This window comes from Maniola hyperantus, chromosome 7 (assembly GCF_902806685.2).
Source record: "Maniola hyperantus chromosome 7, iAphHyp1.2, whole genome shotgun sequence".
In the NCBI taxonomy this organism is placed as follows: Eukaryota; Metazoa; Arthropoda; class Insecta; order Lepidoptera; family Nymphalidae; genus Maniola; species Maniola hyperantus.
The window spans coordinates 7,755,228-7,777,429 of record NC_048542.1 but is presented as its reverse complement, the minus strand read 5'-3'; the positions used below and the strand labels follow the sequence as shown (position 1 = coordinate 7,777,429).

Here is a 22,202-nt window from a genome sequence, read left to right as displayed (position 1 = left end):
TTCATTCCGCGGATAAGTTAGTATAGTACTCTCTATGTTACGTACCCATACAAATGATAGAGCCAAACAGAGAGAGCGCTAAATAAAAGGTCATTCCGCGGATAAGTTAGTATAGCCATCTCTATGTTACGTACCCATACAAATGATAGAACCTATATTAACTTCATTCGGTGGATATGGTATAGTAACTATTTGAAAAGTCTTGTTGTTGGATCAATTAGGGTCGTCTGCGTGCTACAGGAAGAGTGACACATAAAACTTGTAATTTTGAACTAAAATATCATGACAAGTTGATTACGTCAGACCCCGAGGTTGCAACCGTTTTCGAGACCTTCTTTACAGATATTCCTGTTTCTACTACAAAATCATTGAACTCTTCAGCAGCCGCCGCTCTCTCACTATTGGAGGATAACGTGCCTGAATGTAATAAAATGTTTGAATTCAGTCACGTTAGTTGCTCTGACGTTATCAAAGCTTTTAAATTAATTAATAATAAGAAAACAAATGATCTGTGGGGCATTTCCGTTAACGTTGTGAAATCATTAATTGATATTGTTGCACCCGAGTTAGCATTAATATTCAATAATTGTGTTGACTGTGGTGAGTTTCCAGACTTAATGAAACATAGTAAAATAATTCCATTATTTAAATCAGGTAGTACTAGTGACCCCACTAACTTCAGACCGATATCTGTACTACCCACTTTTAGTAAAATCTTTGAAAAAATAATTTTAACTCAACTGCTTAATTTTTTCAACATTAATGATTTATTTCACACCAAACAGTTTGGTTTTACACGGGGTCGCTCAACAACCGATGCTGGTGTTGAGTTAATACTAAATATATTTGAAGCCTGGGAGGAATCACGTGATGCGCTTGGCGTTTTATGTGATTTATCCAAGGCTTTCGACTGCGTTGATCATGAAACATTGGTCGCGAAATTGCACCATTATGGAATTAGGGGTGCAGCATTGGAATTGATGAGTTCTTACCTAAATGATAGAATACAAAGGGTAGACGTGAATGGAAAGCGATCTCCCGGATCCGTTGTAAAAATGGGGGTGCCACAAGGTTCCATCTTAGGACCTTTTCTGTTCCTTATTTACATCAATGACCTTCCTTACCTCGCTAAGGACAATTACGGGATAGTCTTGTTTGCTGATGATACATCACTTTTATTTAAAATCAATCGATACTTAACAACTTTTGATGAAGTAAACAATTCTCTCACCAAGTTAGTACAGTGGTTCGAAGCTAATAACCTGCTTCTCAACGGGAAAAAGACAAAGTGTATTAAATTCACTTTACCAAATGTTAAGCAGGTCAAAACCACTGTGCAACTTAATAATGAGGAATTAGATTTAGTGGATACCGCTATTTTTCTTGGAATAACGTTAGATGCAAAACTTCAATGGGGCTCTCATATAAATAACTTATCGAACAGACTTAGTTCTGCCGCATATGCGGTAAAAAAGATTCGCCAGTTGACAGACATAGAAACTGCGAGACTAGTATATTTTAGTTACTTTCACAGCATTATGTCATATGGTATATTATTATGGGGTAATGCTGCTGATATTAATTCTATTTTTGTGCTGCAGAAAAGGGCTGTTCGAGCCATATACAGTATGGGGCCACGAGAGTCGCTGAGAACTAAATTTAGGGAAGTTAAAATTATGACAGTGCATAATCAATATATTTTTGAAAATTTACTGTACGTACATAAAAACATAAATAAATTTAAAAAAAAAAGTGACTGTCATAATATAAATACTAGAAATAAAAATAAACTTGTAATTCCCGCCTCTAGGCTCAGTAAAGTTAGCAATTCATTTGCTCGTAATTCCATACGTTTCTATAATAAGCTTCCAGAAGACATATTGGAGATGTCTCTCAACAAGTTCAAAGTTTTCATAAAACGTAAACTAATTGAAAAATCCTATTACAATGTAAAGGATTATTTAAATGATAAGCAAGCTTGGGAATGAGTTGCTTAACGACTTTGTGATAGTTCTAATAAGTTTCAATAAATTTGTAAAGTGGTGATAATAAAAAGAATACCCGGCTGAGTTTGTTGTGGGCTCTTCTCAGACCTGGGCGCGTTTGGAACCCTCGTAGCTTTAGTTTTAAGTTTGCGTTATAATTATCACCACTATATTATCTTACAAATCTAACACTATACCAGACAATCAATAAGAGTAATTTATTACCTATTTTGAATAAATCATTTGACTTTGACTTTGACTACAGACGAACCGAAGCGCAGACGTGACGTGATGGATTACGTAACGACTTTGCATCGGCACGATTCCGCGCAATTCATGATTGATGTACATACATGACAACTATCTATCACCTACCTAAACAAGTTCTGATATAAGTGTTGGGAAGATTGAGAATCATTAGACGTATGAAGTGTTGGCCACGTGTAGGTTCAATAAATATATAGTATGAGACGACAATCGATGTATGTATGAGGCGAGGGGACGCTCCGCACACCCGCACGTCTTTCGCGCTATCCCGCACCGGGTTAGCGTGGGGGTCTGCGGGACGTCCCCGCCTCGATTGCTAACTCAGCCTGTCGCGTACTATACGCTTAAACAAACGGGCAATTGAAATTCCGCAATTCCAGGCAACGTAGTCAATTAAATGACGTCACGACCACATGAAGCAATTTACTACAATACCCAGCAATACTTACCTGAAAATTTCAGCAATGGTATACGAAATAATTGCTCCAGATTGATTGACGTTTTAAAAAATTGTCCATGTAAGTGCATCTTAACAGATGAATCTGATACGCTATTTTTTTAATAAATCATTGGATTCGATCAGTTAATAGATGATCATTGATTTCATTTCGTATTAATTATTTATATAGTATTTAGAACATTATCATATACTATGCACCTCAATTTCTTTCCGGCTAGGCACTTCAACTTACTCAAGTTTCATCACATCGTTCATAAATTCAGACAGTCTGTGTAGCTTCGAAACTTTACTCGCCCTACCGAGTTGCGCGCGCAAATAAGCGTCCCAACGACAACCCATAGCGTATGGTACTGTCATAAGCTTGGAGCGATTAATTTTTAGAGTAATAGTAAAATTATTAAGAATATGATTGGTATGAATATATTCGCTGTGTTACTCCTATTCAAAATTATCATTTTTATTTTACAAACTAAACAAGTTTTAATTCAAAGATTTTTGTATAACCAAAAACCAAAATATCTTATGAAACTCTATTGACTTTTCTTTCGAAGAGGTAAAGGTAAGATAAGGTTGTTTAGTTACTGAAATTCCGAGCAGCATGTTTCAGTTTTATTTTTCACTAGAGGATGCCAGGGACTTTGTCCGCATAGATAAAGGTTTTAAAAAATGCCTTGGGAACTTTTTAATTGTCCAGGAAAAGTAATCTATGTCAGTCTCCGCGATAAAAGCTATTTTAGCGTTTAAACTACCGTGAGTACCGAAAGCTATCTCTTTACGAAATTTCATAAAAATCAGTAAAACATATGAGCCTTTAAGAATCCCATAGGAAATCTTTGATTTTTTGTGATAAAAAGTAGCCATGTTTATCCCCGGAATGTAAGCTAACTCTGTACTAAATTTCATCAAAATCGATCAAACAGATGGTTCGTGAAAAACTAGCAAACAGACAGACACACTTTCGCATTTATAATATTAGTATGGATTTTAGGCTGTAATTACTTTTCATGTGCGAAATGACAGACTGTAAATTACGTGGTATTTTGATATCGCTTTTCGTGATTTCTTGGCCCCGTAGGCCCTATGAATCAAATAAGGCCTCGGGTGGTCGGGCGGCCGGAACCGGCGGGGGGTGTAACGTGATCCGGTCGGAAATGGCCGTCAGATTTGTCGCGCCACTCGCCGCTCGCCGACAATTACTATCCGCGATTTATACCACCCCCGCGGGTCACATTGTTTGCTTTGGATAATTATAAAGCCACCTGGTAGTTTAATTGTATTAAACAGAAAACACTATTTATCAAATAAGTTGTAATATATTTCACTTTGTACGTTCGGTTCCAGAATTCGAGTAGCTATTCCGCAAAACTATTGCATCAAAAACCAGTCGCACTTATGACCTTTTGCTATAAATACGCCGCACAAACACTCAGATGTGCGCAGTGCGCACAACCGTGCCGTACAGTGCAAGCGAATTCGATCATGGTGCTAAACGAGTTTTGGCCTTTGACTGTACTCTATGTAATTACAGATTTCATCAGTGATATGAGTAAATTGAATGATGATAACTTATGCATATATCCTAAATGTTAATTCAGAGTATTCGATATAAATATGCCAATTTGCATTCAAATCCATTGACACTCAGCCTGAATAGCGAACACACTACCTACCACAAACAAACAAAAATTAAAACAAATACCGTTTTAATAAAGCTTCCTCCGATTAAAATTTTCAAAATGTATTTAATGTACATAAATCATCCAATTACAGTTTTATGAATTAAAATAATTAATTCATTTAATGTTGTAATCTTTATAATGCCAAATTAAATGTGAATGCTCAAGAAGAAAAAATATTAACGCCAAAAATAAGGAAGAATAGGTCAAAAACATAAAATATATTTAACCTTCCCTCTTTTGGGTACACATACAAAAATATCAAGCATGACTCGACGTTATGACACGATTGACTCTAAATGGCGGGTAATAACGACGCTCAATGTAATGGTGTCGAGTGTTAGGGAATGGTTAGGGATGATATCGTAATGCTCCCAGACGGAGCATCTCTGGCTAGGATATCGCACCCTTATGTCAAAACTGTTTCAACTCAAAAGCAATTTTTTAGTAACTAAGAAAAACTGATTTACCGAAGCTATGAAAATTTTGTAAATGATTTATAAAGAATTGTTGCGTTTTTATATACATCCCATAGTTACAACAGTTACATTCACATACAGTTAATCGACTCGCGTATCTTAAAAGGCGAGGGTTTTGAGTTGAAACAGTTTTAATTATATGCTGAGAAAAAATAATATGAACTGATCTGAAATTTTTTGTTTACGCTCAGTGCGCAGGCATTGTAAGGTTTTGGTATAATTAGCTCAAATTTTTTTTCGTACGTTGTTTTACTATATCTAGCGGTCAGTTAAACAGTTACTTGGAAGGTCGTATCTAATATTAGCTGATGCCCTCGACTTCATTCGCGTGGATATAGGTTGCTAAAAAATCCCGTGGGAACTTTTTGGTTTTCTGGGATAAAAAGTAGCCTATGTGTTAATACAGGGTATAACCTATCTCAATTCCAAATTTCAGCCAAATCCGTCCAGTAGTTTTTGTTTGAAAGAGAAACAAACTTTCGCCTTTATAATATTTAAGTGTGATAGTGACCATTACACGATTAACATATGAAATTTTCACACTTTAATTTGTGTCTATTACTAATGTGTATAATGTCTTAAAATAAACCTTCATCATTCCTAATGGAACGAATTCGCAACGTCACCCTTTTTCATCCGGATAAACGTATAAAATGGCACGGATGTCCTTACCCCGCGGATCGTCGAGGCGATAAAAAAATAACCAACCCCTCCTCCTCGGCCTCGGTGGGTGACGGGTGCGTTGAACCGTTAAGCGAAAAATACGCTGTAGACCGAGTGAGTGTTATTTACATGGGTTATTCCTTTAAAGGTGGCGTGTTATGGGAATAAAACAATATAATTTTTTCTGGTGGGAGGCTATGGCCGTGACTAGTTATCAGGCCTACTGGCAAAGCCGTGCCAAAGCGAATTAGCGTTCCGGTAGATAGATAGATAGATAGATGCCGTGTAGAAACCAAAGGGAATAACTGCCATACTCCCTCCAGGTTAGCCCGCTTCCATCTTAGACTGCATCAACACTTACCACTTCCCACCAGGTTGATTGAAGATTGCAGCAGGCAAGAGCTAACTTGAATCTGAATAAAATAAAATAAAAATATTATATAAAATTCAATAAAGTTGGTAACTAAGATATATGAGAATGTTATTAATTATTAGCAAAATTATGACTAGTTGTATAAACATTCGTATCTGAAGGGGACAAAATGTCGAGTTAATGAAATGAGTGTTTCAGTATGCTACTTCCGACAAAAGCACAAACTCTGACAAATTAAGTATGCCGTAATTAATACGTTTATAGGTTAGATTAGATTATTTACTAATTGCAAAATTGAATATTCATTAAGATCCACTTCCACAAGGACCGTTAAATTGAATTTTGTAATGCTGTCACTATTTAAATTTGGTAAAAGTTTAATGCGGTTTCCAAAAAGTGACAGCATTAAAAAATTTAACTAAAGCCTAACCAATACATTCAAATACCTAACCACACACTAAAATTAAAGAATGATATAATTTATTACCGGATATATTTGGCACCTACCCCAAAAATATTATTATAGAAATATATTTACTCTTGTATACATAATATATCCGGTAATAAATTAAATTATTTTTTAATTTTTATGTTGTGGTTAGGTATTGAAGTCTTTTTTTTTGTAAAAAAAATTCACTATTTTTAGTGGCCCCATGTATTAAAATCTGCTATGCCTGGTTAAAAACCTACTGTTTACTAAGCTATTACACTAATGGCGAGCAATTTACTCTTTTCCGTTGAGGAGTTCCACTATCTTCGAAGATGTTTACCAAATCTTCACCAAATTTAAATAGGATCACTTGGGAAGTATAGGATATACTTCCCAAACAAAAGAAATTTCCAAATCGGTCCAGGCGTCTAGTAATCGGGGAACAAACATAAAAAATAAAAATAAAAGATTCTGACGAATTGAGAACCTCCTCCTTTTTTAAAGTCGGTTTAAAAATGAGAAACTTTAAAACTTAATTTGACTTTTGATATAATACAGCCGAATTATGTTATTATCAACCCTAACGTACATCTTGGGCACTCACAAAAGGACCGACAAATAAACTCCTAGCCGTGACACAACCTTATTAATGCGGGTGCAAATCACGTATTACCTTAACAAGTTTGAGGTTATTCTTCGAAATTCTACATCTATATTACGCCTTATTACCTCGTGGTAAAGTCTACTAAGTACTGAAACGGAGGCGCCTGGATGGAAATTGATTCGACGCGAAGAATAAGGTCGTAACTGTTGTTCTATCCAGTTTCATTAAAACTCTAAACATATGGCGCTCACGGTTTGTAAGGCGAGGGGTATAAGGGTCTCGCTAAAATGGTCTGTCCTTTATGGTAGAGCTCATGAAACGTTGAAGTGTAAGAAAGTGGCGAGGGTGTGCGATTACTAACAGTAATCGACTTGATCCCAATGAAGTTGGAAACAGTGAGTGGCCTCTACAGACTAAAATCAATGCAGATGGGATAGCTGAAATTTTGTTACAAAAGGTTGAAGATACGACGTTTTAATTTAAAAAAGAAAACATCTTAAGGTTGTTGGTGTTTTTAATTTTTATCGTGAGATACGTTTGCGCTTGATGACAATCGTGAAACAGAGCAATAATGAAGTCCACGTAGTGCCCTTGCCTAGAAGATGTCTATTCACTTTTGCCTTTTTTATTGTTATTTATTAGATTCTCATAAACTCAGATAAACTCTGTTTTAAAGCGTCGTATGGCAGTCCTACAACAAACTTAACACTTTAACAAAAAAAAAATCGCCTGGTTGAGTACGTCATGTATACCTACTCTTGTATATCTATAAGAAGAATATATACAACATTTTTCGATTAAGGTTGTAAGAAGAGCCGCTGAGAGACACTCGGCTCATGGATATGAAAGTGGTCCATTTGTAGCGTTATTGTTTGCCGAGAGGGTGGGCGGGGGCGGGCGGTGGTGGCGTGCCGCTGGCTTGTAATGGAAATTCGCAGACGACGCCGCTAACATCGGGTGTAAAAAAGAAATGACTAGCGGATAACACAATTTTGTATAAATAACTTAAATATGGATTTAAGATATTCGATAGACTTGTCCGACCGCCGAGGATTAGCGAGAAACGAGTTGAGCAAGCATCAAGAAGAGAGAGAATATAGTTGGAATAGTTTTTCCACCTTATTTATAAATTAGTGGTTTTTGATAAAATACAATTTCTGCGAAAACTGCGCGAATGTTTCTGTCGATTTCTGAAGAAAATAAAAAAAATAGACTTTATACTTTGAGGTAAGATTTTTACACGTTCGTTACCTGTTATCTCATAAAGCCACATGATCCAAACAAACGTTTCTCCCATTGTTGAGGACAATACGCAGAAAAAGTTTCAGCTTTTATAAAATAACGAAGGTCTGGCACGCCCTGGCTCTTAGTCCATAACTGTCGTGAACTGTGTAAGTACAGATAAATAAACTTGCACAGAAAATACAATATCCCTCTTTTAAGCACAATAAACTTAATATTATAAAATTAATCTTTGGAGGATAGCAGAAAAATCGAAACGCGACACGTTTGTCGCTTATACCATATCGCAATCCGACGAGCGTATTGCGCCGACGCGCACCTGTCGACTACATGCACACTTGTTGTGCCCGAATACGTGTACCTACTACTAGCGATAAATATTATATTATGAGACCTCATATTGATAACTTAAAAGTACCTATGCTTTTCTATTATTATAAGCACTATGTAACTTTTCTTTAGTACAATAACGTATAAAAATAAAAATAAGTAATAGTAAGAATTTGTAAGATACAAATTATTTCGAAATACTAGTCCGCTGATCTTCCATGATTTCTTTGTTTTTAGGGTACTTATTACGAAGTTATTGGTATAGTAATTACTGTTTCATTTTATCACAACTCACTACTTCAATAACTAAATTATTATTATCAATATATATAAAATGGTACTAAAGATTTCAGCGTATCTTTTTATTGGAGGTAATGTACTTCGTTCGGTTTTTACATTAGTTACATTTACACACGGTCGAACATTAAAGCCCCTTGTGTATGTTTTCAAAAAAACCCTGTCGGTGTTACGTTATTCTGCCAAATTAGCATACTATATTTATATTTAGATATGATTAATTAATAAACTATGTCTAATGTTAAACTAACTAAAAGATACTAATCTAAAAGTGAACATCTTAAAAATTTAAACTTTTTTTTATAATTCTTTGTCCGAGGTAGCTGCCAGCTCTTCAAATTCATATTCCGAGCCTAGACCCCATATTTAGATTCATATTTATATATTGACTGAAGTGATCAAATTAAGTGACATATTTACTTTATTAGCGCTGTATTTACTTTCTTGTGGTAACCATGTCGTAGTGCTATTTTGTAGCACCAGCGCAGGCTATGTTTATTATTCATCATAACTTCATAAGCCGAGTAAAATGATATATGTTCAGTTTTGTTAAAGTATTCTAAACGCCACAAATTTATTACTTGTACCGTGTACCAAAATAAACCAAGTAGCGCATTGCGCCGTCGCGCACCTCTTCTTCCGCAATATATGCTTATACATTGGTACACACTTGTTGTGCCTGTCAACTTGTATTTTAGTTCACTTACTCTATATTGGCACTCTACAGTTGGCGGACTGGCGAAGAGAAAAATGTAATTTTATGGACTGTTAACTTAGTTCCCAGGGATTGTTTCCATACCATAGTTTCCTTTTTAACTACTCAAAACATAATACTTATGTGTTATATTTATTGGCCCAACGGTCTAGGGTTAAATGGATCTTCGACCTTTTGGGTGCGAGGTCGTAGCTCCGTCCCTATCGTTAAAATTGGTTAGAGGTTAATTAATTTTCGGTCAATTTAGACAAGCCGCTTTGAATTTTATTTTAAGAATTCCGTAGTAATTCTTTAATTATCTCTATTTTGAATATTATGTAAGTTAGGAAAATATTTTCACAGTAAAAAGATATTATTTAACCTATTTATCGCTACTTACTTATATTTTTAAACACAATTTAGACAAACTTAATAAAAAATTCCAAGCTCGAAAAAATTAAAATTGTTTTTTTTCAGTTCCATCTTTGGGTAAAGCTCCTCTGAAAGCTCTCTTGATTGACGAGTGTAATAACTTTATCCGAGTGTCACTCAACTTATACTTAGTCTATATTTAGTATCAATGATTCCCCTTATAGAGAGAGAGAGAGCCAGCGCGTGCCAGACCTTCGTTTTATTTTATAAAAGCTAAAAGTTTCTCTGCGTTTTGTGCCCAACACCAAGAGGAACGTTTGTTTGAATCATGGTGGCATCCGGAGATAATAGGTAAGAAAGGCGTATAAAACCTTACGCCAAAGTATAAAGTCTATTTTTTTATATTTTCTTCGGAATAGTATTAGAAATCGCGTCATGCATTGCCAGACACTTAGAGTTGTGGCAACCCACGCCGTCTAGACACCCTTAAACTTTAAGGATGTCTGGCAGGGGTTGCCATGAACTAAGTGTGTTGCGTCATAAATGTGATATATCTATTACTATTCCGAAGAAAATATAAAAAAATAGATTTTATTCTTTGGTGTAAGATTTTTTTACACATCTATTACCTGTTATCTCTCAAATCCACCATAATCCAAACAAACGTTCCTCCCAGTGTTGGGGACAATACGCAGAGAAACTTTCAGCTTTTATAAAATAACGAAAGTCTGGCACGTGCTGGCTCTTAGTCCATTACGTTGTCAACGCAGAAACGTACTACAGACACATGCCCGAAATTGAATAAAGCAGATTTTATGTTTTTATATTTAAAGGGAGATATTTTTAAACCGCGCGTTTTAAAGCCATGTGGATTTAATGGAAAATAATGATAGCATTTTCCAGGGGTTTAAAAAGTATGTTTTAAACAAATTACTTAATTAAATTTAACGATCTCTTCTACAGTGATTCTTTGGAGAAAAGATATCTAAAACTACATGATGCCCAACTAAAAATTGAATAAGCCACACATTAAACTATTTTGTTGCATGTGATACCTAGTATTGTTGCATATCATCAAGAGTGATGAACATCGATCTTTAGAATCGAGACCGACAAAGCGTCATAATATGGTTATGAATGACAGAGACAATGGTCTTCAAAGATGAAATGTCATTCTAAAGGCCGATGTTCATCACTTTCGGCCGCGTACTGTATTTTCCTAGTCTGGCATATCCTTTCAATTTATTTAATCTTAGGAGAGTTATGAAAAGGGGCGTTCCCCCACTGGGTGACTTCTCTCGAGTCAAATTAGCGCTTGAGACCGAATTAATTACCGCTCGCCGCTTTGTTGACAACCCTCGCTAAAGAGTTGCCGCACTAAAGTGATAATCATGATTTTATGTGAATAAATTGGTGGTTTGGATTCACAAGCGCCTTGATATATTTTGACGAATTATTAAAATTGTCCCTATTGACAAGTCTATCGGTTGACGTTGATGATGATGACTATAATTGTTTGATTTTAAGATTTCCATTTCCAAAAATCTCACTGTATAATATAGGTAATAATAATTGGCATTTACCACACAAAATCGATCGCGCTTCATATTTATTTAGCGTGTGTAATCATGCTAATATTGTTATGCTACTCGATAAAGGAGGGTACTCAATGGTACCTACATCTACTTCTATTTTATTTTCATAGCGATGTCATGTCTCCCCGTTACCCGGCAATATCCAATTTGTACAACCCTCGTCAATTATCAAGTATCGTTTTCAATCGACATAAACAAAAAATAACACAAAGTGCAAACAAAGAGTATGTTTTTCCCCTTTATTGTTCCTCTTCACAAGTGAAAAGAAATCTAACTTAAGACTAATTCAATATACTTACTACTTAGTGCATAAATTTTGAGAAAGGACTTTCCGTATTTACTCCATGTCGACTGTCATCTGACATGACAAAATGACGATTTTAGACCTTAATCTAGGGGGATACCCCTAGGGATGACCTCCTGCCAGACACCCTTAAAGTTTAATAAATTGTTAAAGTTTAAGGGTAACTAGCAGGGGGTTGCCACGAAAGTAAGTGTCTGGCAATGCACGACGCGATTTCGAATAGGTACTATCTCGCAGAAAATATTAAACAGACTTAATGTACTTTGAAATGAAATAATTTATACGTCATTCATTACGTATAAAATCTTTCGTCAAAGTAAGTAGGTATATAAAGTTACCTGTTACCTGCCAAATCCTGGATCATGGTCCAAACTTCATTGTAGCTGATCGTTCCTCCCTGTGTTGGGGACAATGCGCAGATAAACTTTCAGCTTTTATAAAATAACGAAGGTCTGGCACTCACAGATTTTTAGTCCCTGACATTTTAGAGGATCCTAAAAAAATACCTATATTGTAATAACTTTTTTAGCAAATTCTATACCGAGTCTTTCAATACATGATTTGTACCACGAAAAATATGAAGGTAGCGATGCTAAAACCCCATGTACTGACAGCGAACCGACAAATTGTTTCCGCCCGGAATGCTCTTAGAGCGATATTCGATCAGGATGGAGAATTGAATTACCGAAATCGGAAATAGACAACTAGAGTTGAATGAAAATGTGGATTTGACCGACGCAAAGTTGAATAATAGTTATAATTTGATGCAGGTTCATTCATTTATTTCAATACCGTTAAGACTCTATTGTTGGTAACTGATAATTGAGGGTATATAACTTGGTAACCGATGCTGTAGTACCACATACCTATAGTAGTTTAGATTAATATCTATCCTAGCGGAATCCTACATACTTTCAGTGTACCAATATTTACGTTGATTCCTTTTGAGACACGGGGTTTTCTAAGATAGTCTGACAAAGTATTTTTGCTTTGTAAGTATAGACAACGGGATCCCACTGCTGCCAGATATTTTAAATAAACCTTCAAAGTTTGAAACATCGGCGCAAACTTGCCTGTCTAACGGTACCTAATCTACAGGATATATTTCGGAGAGTGTGCCCAAGAACTTTTTGAACTGGTTCCTCCTTTACCTTCACTTATAATATGGTTACCTTTAAGTCAAGAGAGAATAGGCATCTTTTAGGCAAGCGCGCTCTATCTTAGGCTGTATCTTCACTTGCCAGCAGGTCTGATTGCAGCCAAGCGCTAATCAATAAGTTTAAAGAAACAAGCCATGCAAACAAGATAAGAAGACAACCTGAACCTTGTCTAAGGTAATTCTAGAACACTACCTAATATCAGTATTGCATAAGAGTTGTGTACATTGTACATTGGTCTTGACAAGAAGTGTCGTCAATAAAGCAACGGTAAGCTATTCGCCATGGGTCGCGCTCCGGGTCGATCTCTCAATTGACCCCTTCATTAGGGAGACGCTCATTCGTTGCGCGCTCGCGTCATCTCGGTCCGCAGAAAACATTTGCTATTTGACCTTTCCGTCCGATCATTTTATATTGCTCATTCGATTTTCATAAATTTTTAGATTACATTATTTGAGACCAAAATTTATGCAGATTTGGGAAGATTGGTTGATTTGAGAAGTACCTACCTAGGTAATTCTGTTTAGGGTTCGGTACCATAACGGCAAGAAAGGAAACCGTAGGGCGTGGAGCCGCGCCTTGGTTCGTTTCGTATTCCGTTCAGTTTCGTGATTCGTGAAAATACGATTCGAAGTGGCCATCATACAAAACGTAGTACGCTTGTGCAATCATTCGATTCGTGATTTGACGAATCCGTCAAGATAAAAACCGAATGAGTGCACAAGCGTACGTACGTTTTGTAAGACAGCCACTTCGAATCAGATTGTTGCAATGTCAATATTTTGACATCCGCGGATACGGATGCGGATGCAGATATTAGAAGTTCACATCCGCGCATGCGGATGTCTGAATTAATGCTAATGTTTCACATTTGCGTATGCGAATATCCGTAACACCCCTGTTGGGTACCATTTTACACTTTTTGATTGGTCAGTTAGCGAACAAAGATATCAACTAGCAAGGCAAGCGCCACTCCGACCTCGCTCACTTTCGTTGCAGGTCGTTACATGTTGCAAATTTGTAAATCCGCATCCGTAAAAGCTCCGCATTTATTGATGCGGATGAGGATGTCTGAATTGATGCGAATGTTCCGCATTTGCGGATGCGGATGCAAATATCCGTAACAACTAACACCCCTGCTTCGAATCACGAAAACAATCCGCTGAATACGAATGGATGCTCAAACGCCCTAACGGTGGCGGCGCGTAGCGACTGGCGAGGCGTGCGCCCAAGCGCGACGCACAGCGAACCTATAGCACGCGACAGGTCAAAATGGCAGTCGGGGAGGGAACGCCCCGCCCATCCACCCGCACAGCCATCTCAACATGACTCGTAATAGACACGGCCGAGCGCAACGCGCGTCCTCCTTGTTTTATTTTCAGTATACTAATTTCAATGAAAATAATACATAAAGCACTCAATCAATGTTTATATCAAACAAACTTGTCTCCACTTTGTCCATTCGCGCTGCCCTTTATTGTGCGACTTTGTCTGTACGTCCGTCACAGCTACTTATTTCAATACTACTAGTGCTACATACGGATTTATTTATATTTCATTAGCGATATAGACAACCAGACAACCCTGACGGAGCCATGAGTAAGAGGGGTCAGTATCGTTTAACCTCACAATTGACTCTACGAATTAAACTGACCCCCGCTATTGTATTGAGTGCTCCTCTCACGACCCAATGTTTCCATCTATTAAGATTATTCGAAACGGTATTAAATCTATATTCTACTAGCTGAAGCCCGCGGTTTTCAAAAGCCCGCGGGAACTCGGCAATTTTTTAAACTTTTCTCTCCGTAAGTACCATCCTCGTACTTCAAGGAATATTAAAAAAAAGAATTAGCGAAATCGATTCAGCTGTTCTCGAGATTTGTGATCAGCAACACATTCAGCGATTCATTTTTATATATACAAGATAAAATTATATTTTGGAACGTGTCTTGCAGCCGTACTCAGAGTCGCTTAATCGTGACTTAAGTTTAGTTAAAACGATACAGAGCTATATCTCTTACATAAATCTGTCTCGTTTTAACTCAATCTTAAGTAACGATTAGCGACTCTGAGTACGGCGGTTTGTGTATTTGAAAATATAAATTGAGAAAACATCGCATTATTTTCAGTTACCCATCGTTCTAAATTCGATCTCATCGCAATGTAAATCGAATCTTAAAAAGAACAACCGCCGAGTTTCTTGCTTGTTCTTCTCGGTAGGAAAGCCATTCCGAACCAGTGGCAGTGGTAGATGCATCTGACGATTCAAAAGTACGTGTAAAAGTTTATTTTAAATAAAATATTTTTATTCTAATCTGTGTCAGCTTTGTGTGTTTATAGCTTTATTTTTCAAAACAAACTTCTCTTTTCATTAGACATACCTCAGAAGCAGACAGTGACTGCAGTTTATTCGTTAATTTGCGGTAATGAGCAATTACGTACAGATGAATATTTAATTAAGCTTCATTCAATAAATAAACATGGCATGTAAACATGTCACCACCAGATAAATTCATCACTAACTTATGCCCGCGACTCCATCAACGTGACCTACATACATAGTTTATAGCACTCTGGGATAATGTAGATATCTATTAGTGAAAGATTTTCAGCATCGGATCATTAGTTCCGGAGATTAGCCCTACATACAAATTACATACATACAAACTACATAATTTATAATAATTACTAATTTATACCCGCGACTTCGCCCTCGTGGATTAAGGCTTTTAAAATCCCGTGGAACTCTTCGATTTTCGGGGATAAAAAGTAGCCCATGCCACGGTTTTTATCTATTTTATTTATTTATTTTATTTTTATTTTTCATGTACCAAAATTGTAGTTACATAGTAGTATATTCATGCAAAAAATCACGCCGTTCCGTTGCTTCGTTGCGGCGTGATTGAAGGACAAACCAACCAACATAGGTATACATACACTTACATATATACACTTTTGCATTTATAATAAGGGTAGTGATTAACTAGTAAAATATAACGTTAGAAAAAATAGTTGGCAATAGTAGTAAATGACCACAAAAATTTTAGCCCCATTATAATTTGAAATATTGGTTAACTAAATGATGCCCGTTACTTAATTCGCGTGGATTTAGGTTTTTTATAAATCCCGTGGGAACTCTTTGATTGTCCGGGATAAAAAGTAGGTTTTGTCAAATACGGTAAAATTGTTTTTCTGTGATAAGTACGAGTAACATGAAAAAATATGTGAAATCACTATACGAGGTGCAAAGTTGACTTCCGACCACGTACCTTTAGTTCGCCAGTTCGATATACATATATAGTTGCCATATATACCTATAGTTCGATATATATAGACATATAGTTGCCATGTCGACCTGTCGCGTACTATACATGGACGTATATAATTAGGCATGTTAACATTATATGCGTGTATTTAATAAATAATAATATCCCTTTTCATTGTTTTCAGGTGTGAGCGCGAATAAAATCGCCAAGCGAACGGATCTGGCGCCCAACAAGGGCGGTCCGTTCGCGGCCGCATTACGAACGCTCGCCAAGAACGCCGGGCCCGACGTCAAAGACGGTGAGTTGCACGCACTTTTGTCCTTACTCCTTACGCTTGAGCAACTGTAAGAAGATTGACACTGGTTTAAGCCTGAGAAGAGCTATGGAGCGCACTTTGACTTTTCTCAGTCCAAGGAAGACAAGTAATTTTACTCTTTTTATGAAGCTCTAGTAAGTGATGATTTATGCCTACACGTGGCGGGCACGAGCTGTGCCAAGTACAAGGCGTAGACGAGGCATGGATTCAAAATATCACGAACATTTGAAATGAACATTTTTTTATTATTTTATGCTTCTTCGTGCCGTGTCCGTTCACAGACGCCACACGGTGAAGCATGAACTGCTTCATATAAAATGTTCGTGATGTTTTGAATCCGTGCCTCGCACGTGGCACAGCCCGTACCCGCCACTTGTTGGCATAAATCATCCTCACGTCGCATCAGAGTCAAAGTACTTAGGCTCTATATATTTCAGCCTAAAACGCGCAGCCAGTCAAGGTAAAATTTTATTTTATGGAACTATAGAGAAGTTTTAATATTTCGTAGAAAAATAATGACTTAACTCAGTTTGAATTTAGATCATACAGAACCCCAAATCCATGATGATATTTTATTTCAGTCGTGAATTAGTCTGATGCTAAATCAGTTTAAGGCACTTGTTCGACCTCTGATAATTAGCGAGAAACGAGTTTAATTCAAAACTAGAAATCACAGGTGCAAATTTGACTTCCGATCACGAACCTATAGTTCGCCACAGGTCGATATGGCCGTCCGGGTATGAGGCGGGGGGACGCTCCGCACACCCGCGCTATCCCGCACCGGGTTAACGTGGGGGCTGTGCTGGTCTACGGGGCGTCCCCACCTCGATTGCCATCTCGCTCTGTCGCGTACTATAGTTGGGATAAACGGGCGATTGCTCGCACCGGTCGTCGAGTCATACATTTACTGCGCAAACTGTTCGAGTATTTTGACCGCCAAGAGAGCGCCGGACCGAGTTTTTTCTTTGATAGCTCTTGTCGTTGCGACAAACTAATGGTGAGAGAGTTCTCCTCGACAATGAGCACAGTCAGGCAGTCAGATCAACTGTTAATGTATTTATCTCTTTTATTGAGGAATCATGCATTGATTCCTCGTTTTTTGAGCGAAAAAAGAGTCTAGTCGCTTCCTCGTCGGTTCCCGGTAGTGGGACAAGTGCCTGACATGATCCTTACAATTCTTAGTTCTCCGATATAACTTACCTCCTTTCATTCGCTCAGCTGGTACATTCAAAAAAATAATAAAAATATTTTCGCAATAAGCTCGCTCTTTATCTAGACTTTATATGGTGAAAGTTGCTCAGGCGTTTATATTTTGTTACATTGTTTTATACTTACAAATAGCAAGCACTTGTTGGGTTTAAACGTCCATACTTCGTATTTTTATCTGTACATTTATCTGTTCTCATCGGAGATAGAAAGTCTTTCAAAATTAGTTTGAATCTTAAACAAATTTTTTCTGTTCTGTCGTTGTAATACGCAAAAAACTAAGTATACTACGATTATTATTACTAAACACTGAAGTATATCAATTATTAAAATTTAAAAAATGCGGATATTAAGATAGATTTGAAGCAATGCATATAATATATTAAGTTTACGTAAGTTTTAGTAAAATGTTCAAGACTATATTATCTACGAGACCTTAATACTTAAGATATAACGCTTACTAACTTTTTTTCAGGAACGTTTAATTATGTAATGTTTTATGTATGTAAGGATACACAAAATTTTAATTTAGTACTTAGACACTTATTTAACATCTAATAGGTACGAAGTTTTTTGTTGTAATATTCTAATACTGTACTAGGTCATAGAATTTAAATACTTTTAATATCTATTCTTAGTAATTTATGATCAAGGTTGATTTTGATCTAAGGATGTATGTCTATGTACCTTCGTAATAATTTAATAATAGATCCATAATTAAAAAATTGGGTGTGTCAATATAGAAGTTGCCTAATGATAAAGCATATTTCAATCATTGCTATTACCTATTATATCGTCAGTAAAGGACATCACCGAAATTAGGTTTCTTTTGCCTTCCATCAGTTAAAACATCTAAAATTCTCGGAGCTAATTATAATCATAAATATTTTTTCTGACTCGCACTCAAAGGATTCCGTACCATCGTACAAGATTAATGCACTTTTTAATATATTTTTTATGGCGGCCATTGTGATTTTTTTTTTTTTGTTATGCGGCAAAAAAAAACTCTCTGTAAAAATTTCAACTCTACATGTAACGGTTCATGAAATAGATACAGCCTGCTGACAGACGGACGCGACGGACGGACGGACGGACAGCGGAGGCTTAGTAATAGGCTGCCGTTGGCACCCTTCGGGTACGGAACCCTTACACTCTGTAAAAATTTGAACTCTACCTATTACGGTTCATGAGATAGATACAGCCCGCTGACAGACAGACAGACAGACGTATGTGACGGACGGACGAGTAGCGGATGATTAGTAATGGGCTCCCGTTGGCACTCTTCGGGAACGTCACCCTAAAAATGTTCGAAAAGTTTGTTGCCCTGATACCTATAAGTATTATAAGAATAAGACGTGGGTGCCACCGAGCTTTGCTCGGTGTCTTTTGATTTGTTTGGTTCTATACATAAAGAATATTATATTAAACTTTTGAAAATATTAAAATATTACTTAAATACAAAATTAGAAATAGGAAGGAAATAGGAATCGTTAGAGCCGTTTAAGAGAAACCATGTTATCCTCTGAATTGCCGCGGGAAACCACGAATTACACCTGTCTAGATCAACTTGCAAACATTATTTTAACTAAAAATATACGAAACCTTCCAATCTTAGCAATTATTGAATAAGAATTTCATATTTTAATTTAATTTATTACAATAAAAAATGCCCTAAACTATACCTACCAACACAGACTGGTGTCCTTTTGTTAGTTTATCTTTTTAGAACAATAGATAATGTCGAACCATGACATGTGATTTGAAATAACTTTAGGCAACTTTACGCCTTTGGCACACTGACGCATTGGCTGTTGCACCGCACGCGGAATGCATTTACGTCAGAACGTTAAGAGAAGTTTCCCTAGTCTGCTTCCCAGTCCCTTTCCATACAAAAGTTGGGTTCTCATTTGAATTTTAATCAATCAGATTCCACGAAATTTTATAGACACACTCTAGAAACTAATATCTGTGTCTGCAGTTTGCCAGATTTCCGTAAAAATAGCTAGTTTTAAAGTTATATAGGTTCAACGGTTATGTAACTCCTTGAGCTCGTGTAACTTTGAAACTAAATATTTTAGCGAAAATCAGGCAAACCACACACACAGATATTAGTTCCAAGAACTTACCTCTCTACAAAATTTTAGTGAGTTTTATTGATTAATATTCTAATGAGTGCGCACATGAACTCCTCTTAATCGTTTCGCTTCTGCGTGAAAATGCGTCGGTGTGCTAAAGACGTCAGTGGTGAGGAGTTCTCGCTAACTTTGCGAGTGTGCAGGAGCGGCGCCCCCCAGCGCGGAGCGAGAAGGCAACAAAGACAAGCCGCCGCCCGCGCCGCCCAAGCGCGCCTCGCCTCACCACCTGCCGGCCAGCGGCTTCCAGCCTTACCGACCTGATGATCGGTTAGTACCACTACATCTTCTCTAATTAAACATCCCAACCAATAAAAAAATTGTCGTGATAAACGCTGCATGCGCCGTAAATATTTCCCGCAAATTCAAATTTTTTCATGTAAAGACACTGACGAAAATTTGTTCTTTTATATATTTTTTTATTGTAAGATAGGCTTGCACTTGATGACAGTTATGCCTAATAAAAAGCAATGATGAGCTCTAGGTTGGAGCGCGCTAGCCTAGAAGATGGCCTGTTTACTCTTGCCTTGAAGACATTTAGGTTATATTTGGCAGGAAACACGGAAGCCGGAAGGGCACCCCACACCTTAGCGGTTCTTATCAGAAACGTTGAGCAAAAACGTTTGTGGTTTTGATCATCGACACAATTATGTGGTCGAGTGATAATAATAAGACCTAATACGATAAGATAAGATTGGATAATGGTGCCAATGTGTGAACATTTCTCCCTGTTCTGTGGTAGAACTATTTTCGTCAAGTTAAACACACACCGCAACGCAAATGTTTACGATTCACTGGACATAAAATTGTATAGTCGGGCTTACATACGTCGTCGTCAGTCGGGATCAAAATCAGTTAACTAGAACCCTACTCTTACAATCTTTTATCCTCTATAATAATATATTAGGTTGCCACATTTTTATTTAAATGTAATTGTCCAACCAGGTTAACGCATCCTGCGGCGGCCTCATTTCCCTTGCTGGAGCCGGCCGCCTACTCGCCCTACGCGCATCCCTCCATCTACTCCAGTGCTGCGTTGCAATACAGGTAAAGTTAGTGAAGATAAAAAAATAAGGCCCGTCGCATATTACTTGTCAAAACTCTGATGCACGCTTGACGACCGTCCATTCACCCCGCACGTATCAGAAATTACTGTTCGGCTAATTTGAGCACCAATTAACCGCCAGATGTTTGATTCGGAAGCATACTTGTGGTGTACGAGGTCTAATACAGAATGTAAAAGGAAAGCGCGCCTTCCGACGCGGACGTGCTGATCCCACTTTCAGACATCAGGTTGGCGAGCATCGAAACGAACGTTCGATCCGACAATATTCTGACAGTCTGCGGGGTCTAAAGCAAAATGTATGAACTGAGAGCCTTACGGCGCGCGTCAGGTTTTTCTGACATCGAATTTTTGATAATATACGGCCATAACCGACAATTTACAGTGCGACAAGGCTCTCTTGGCACTTGATTGGGGGCGCTGTTGGAGGCTTAACTATTCAAACAACAACAAACGGGACACTTGACGGCAACGTTAATTCCGTCTAATTAAAGTAGTAATAATTCGTAACGTTATGGCAGGCTCGCGGCGGAGGAGCAGATGTACCTGGAGCGCGTTTTCCGCGGCGGCGTCAGCATGGGCGTGGGCTGGCTGCCGCCCTACGCGCTCTACCCGCCGCTGGCGCCGCCGCTGCCGCTCGTGCCGCATCCGCACGCGCACGCGCACCACGCGCACGCGCCTCACGCGCACGCTGCGCACGCGCATCCGCACCCCGCGCACGCTGCGCACGACGACCGCGAAAAGGAGATCGCGCTGCAGAGGGAGAGGGAGAGAGAACGAGAAAGAGAATTAAGGTGTGCGATTCATTCTCGAGCTGCGTTCAATCATTGTGTTAGGTACGTTGTGCCCGCCGACTCCAACAGTTATATCGAAACGTCAGTGCAGACGTTGGCGTACACGTCTCATAGGCATACGCTGCGCAGATCGTGTGAGGTTTACAAAGCGGGAGTTATTTCCTGCCAGATCGTTCATATACGATCAGTGTTCTTATTCAGTTGTACATAATCTCCAAATTAAACTTACAGGTTACAAGAGAGCGCTATTATTAGACCCTCCAATTCACATCTTTATACATTTAAATCAGTACGCGGCAGAAAATAATGTACATCGACCTTTAGAAAGACATATAGAACCCTTAGATTAGCGTACTAATTCCTAACCATTAAGTGCTAAAGCGGAAAAGATACATGGTAGGTCGACTGGAGTGAAAAATTAAGTCTAGTATATCTACTTACAGTACGCGGCAGAAAATATTGTACATTGACCTAAAGGTCAATTTCTAAAGAAAGCG

General features: G+C 37.8%; 1 protein-coding gene across 5 annotated transcripts in view; it reads left to right on the top strand.

Moving 5' to 3' along the window:
• LOC117983992 (uncharacterized) overlaps positions 1–22,202 on the top strand; it is a 137,506-nt gene that overhangs the window by 109,030 nt on the left and 6,274 nt on the right. For 4 of the 5 annotated variants that reach the window (XM_069499593.1, XM_069499595.1, XM_069499594.1 and 1 more), the window contains exons 18-21: positions 16,379–16,492; positions 19,995–20,118; positions 20,794–20,895; positions 21,433–21,747. In XM_069499593.1, the coding sequence (XP_069355694.1) occupies positions 16,379–16,492; positions 19,995–20,118; positions 20,794–20,895; positions 21,433–21,747 (655 nt within the window). The remainder of the gene's footprint in view (positions 1–16,378; positions 16,493–19,994; positions 20,119–20,793; positions 20,896–21,432; positions 21,748–22,202) is intronic. The other variant, XM_069499596.1, reaches the window with a different exon arrangement.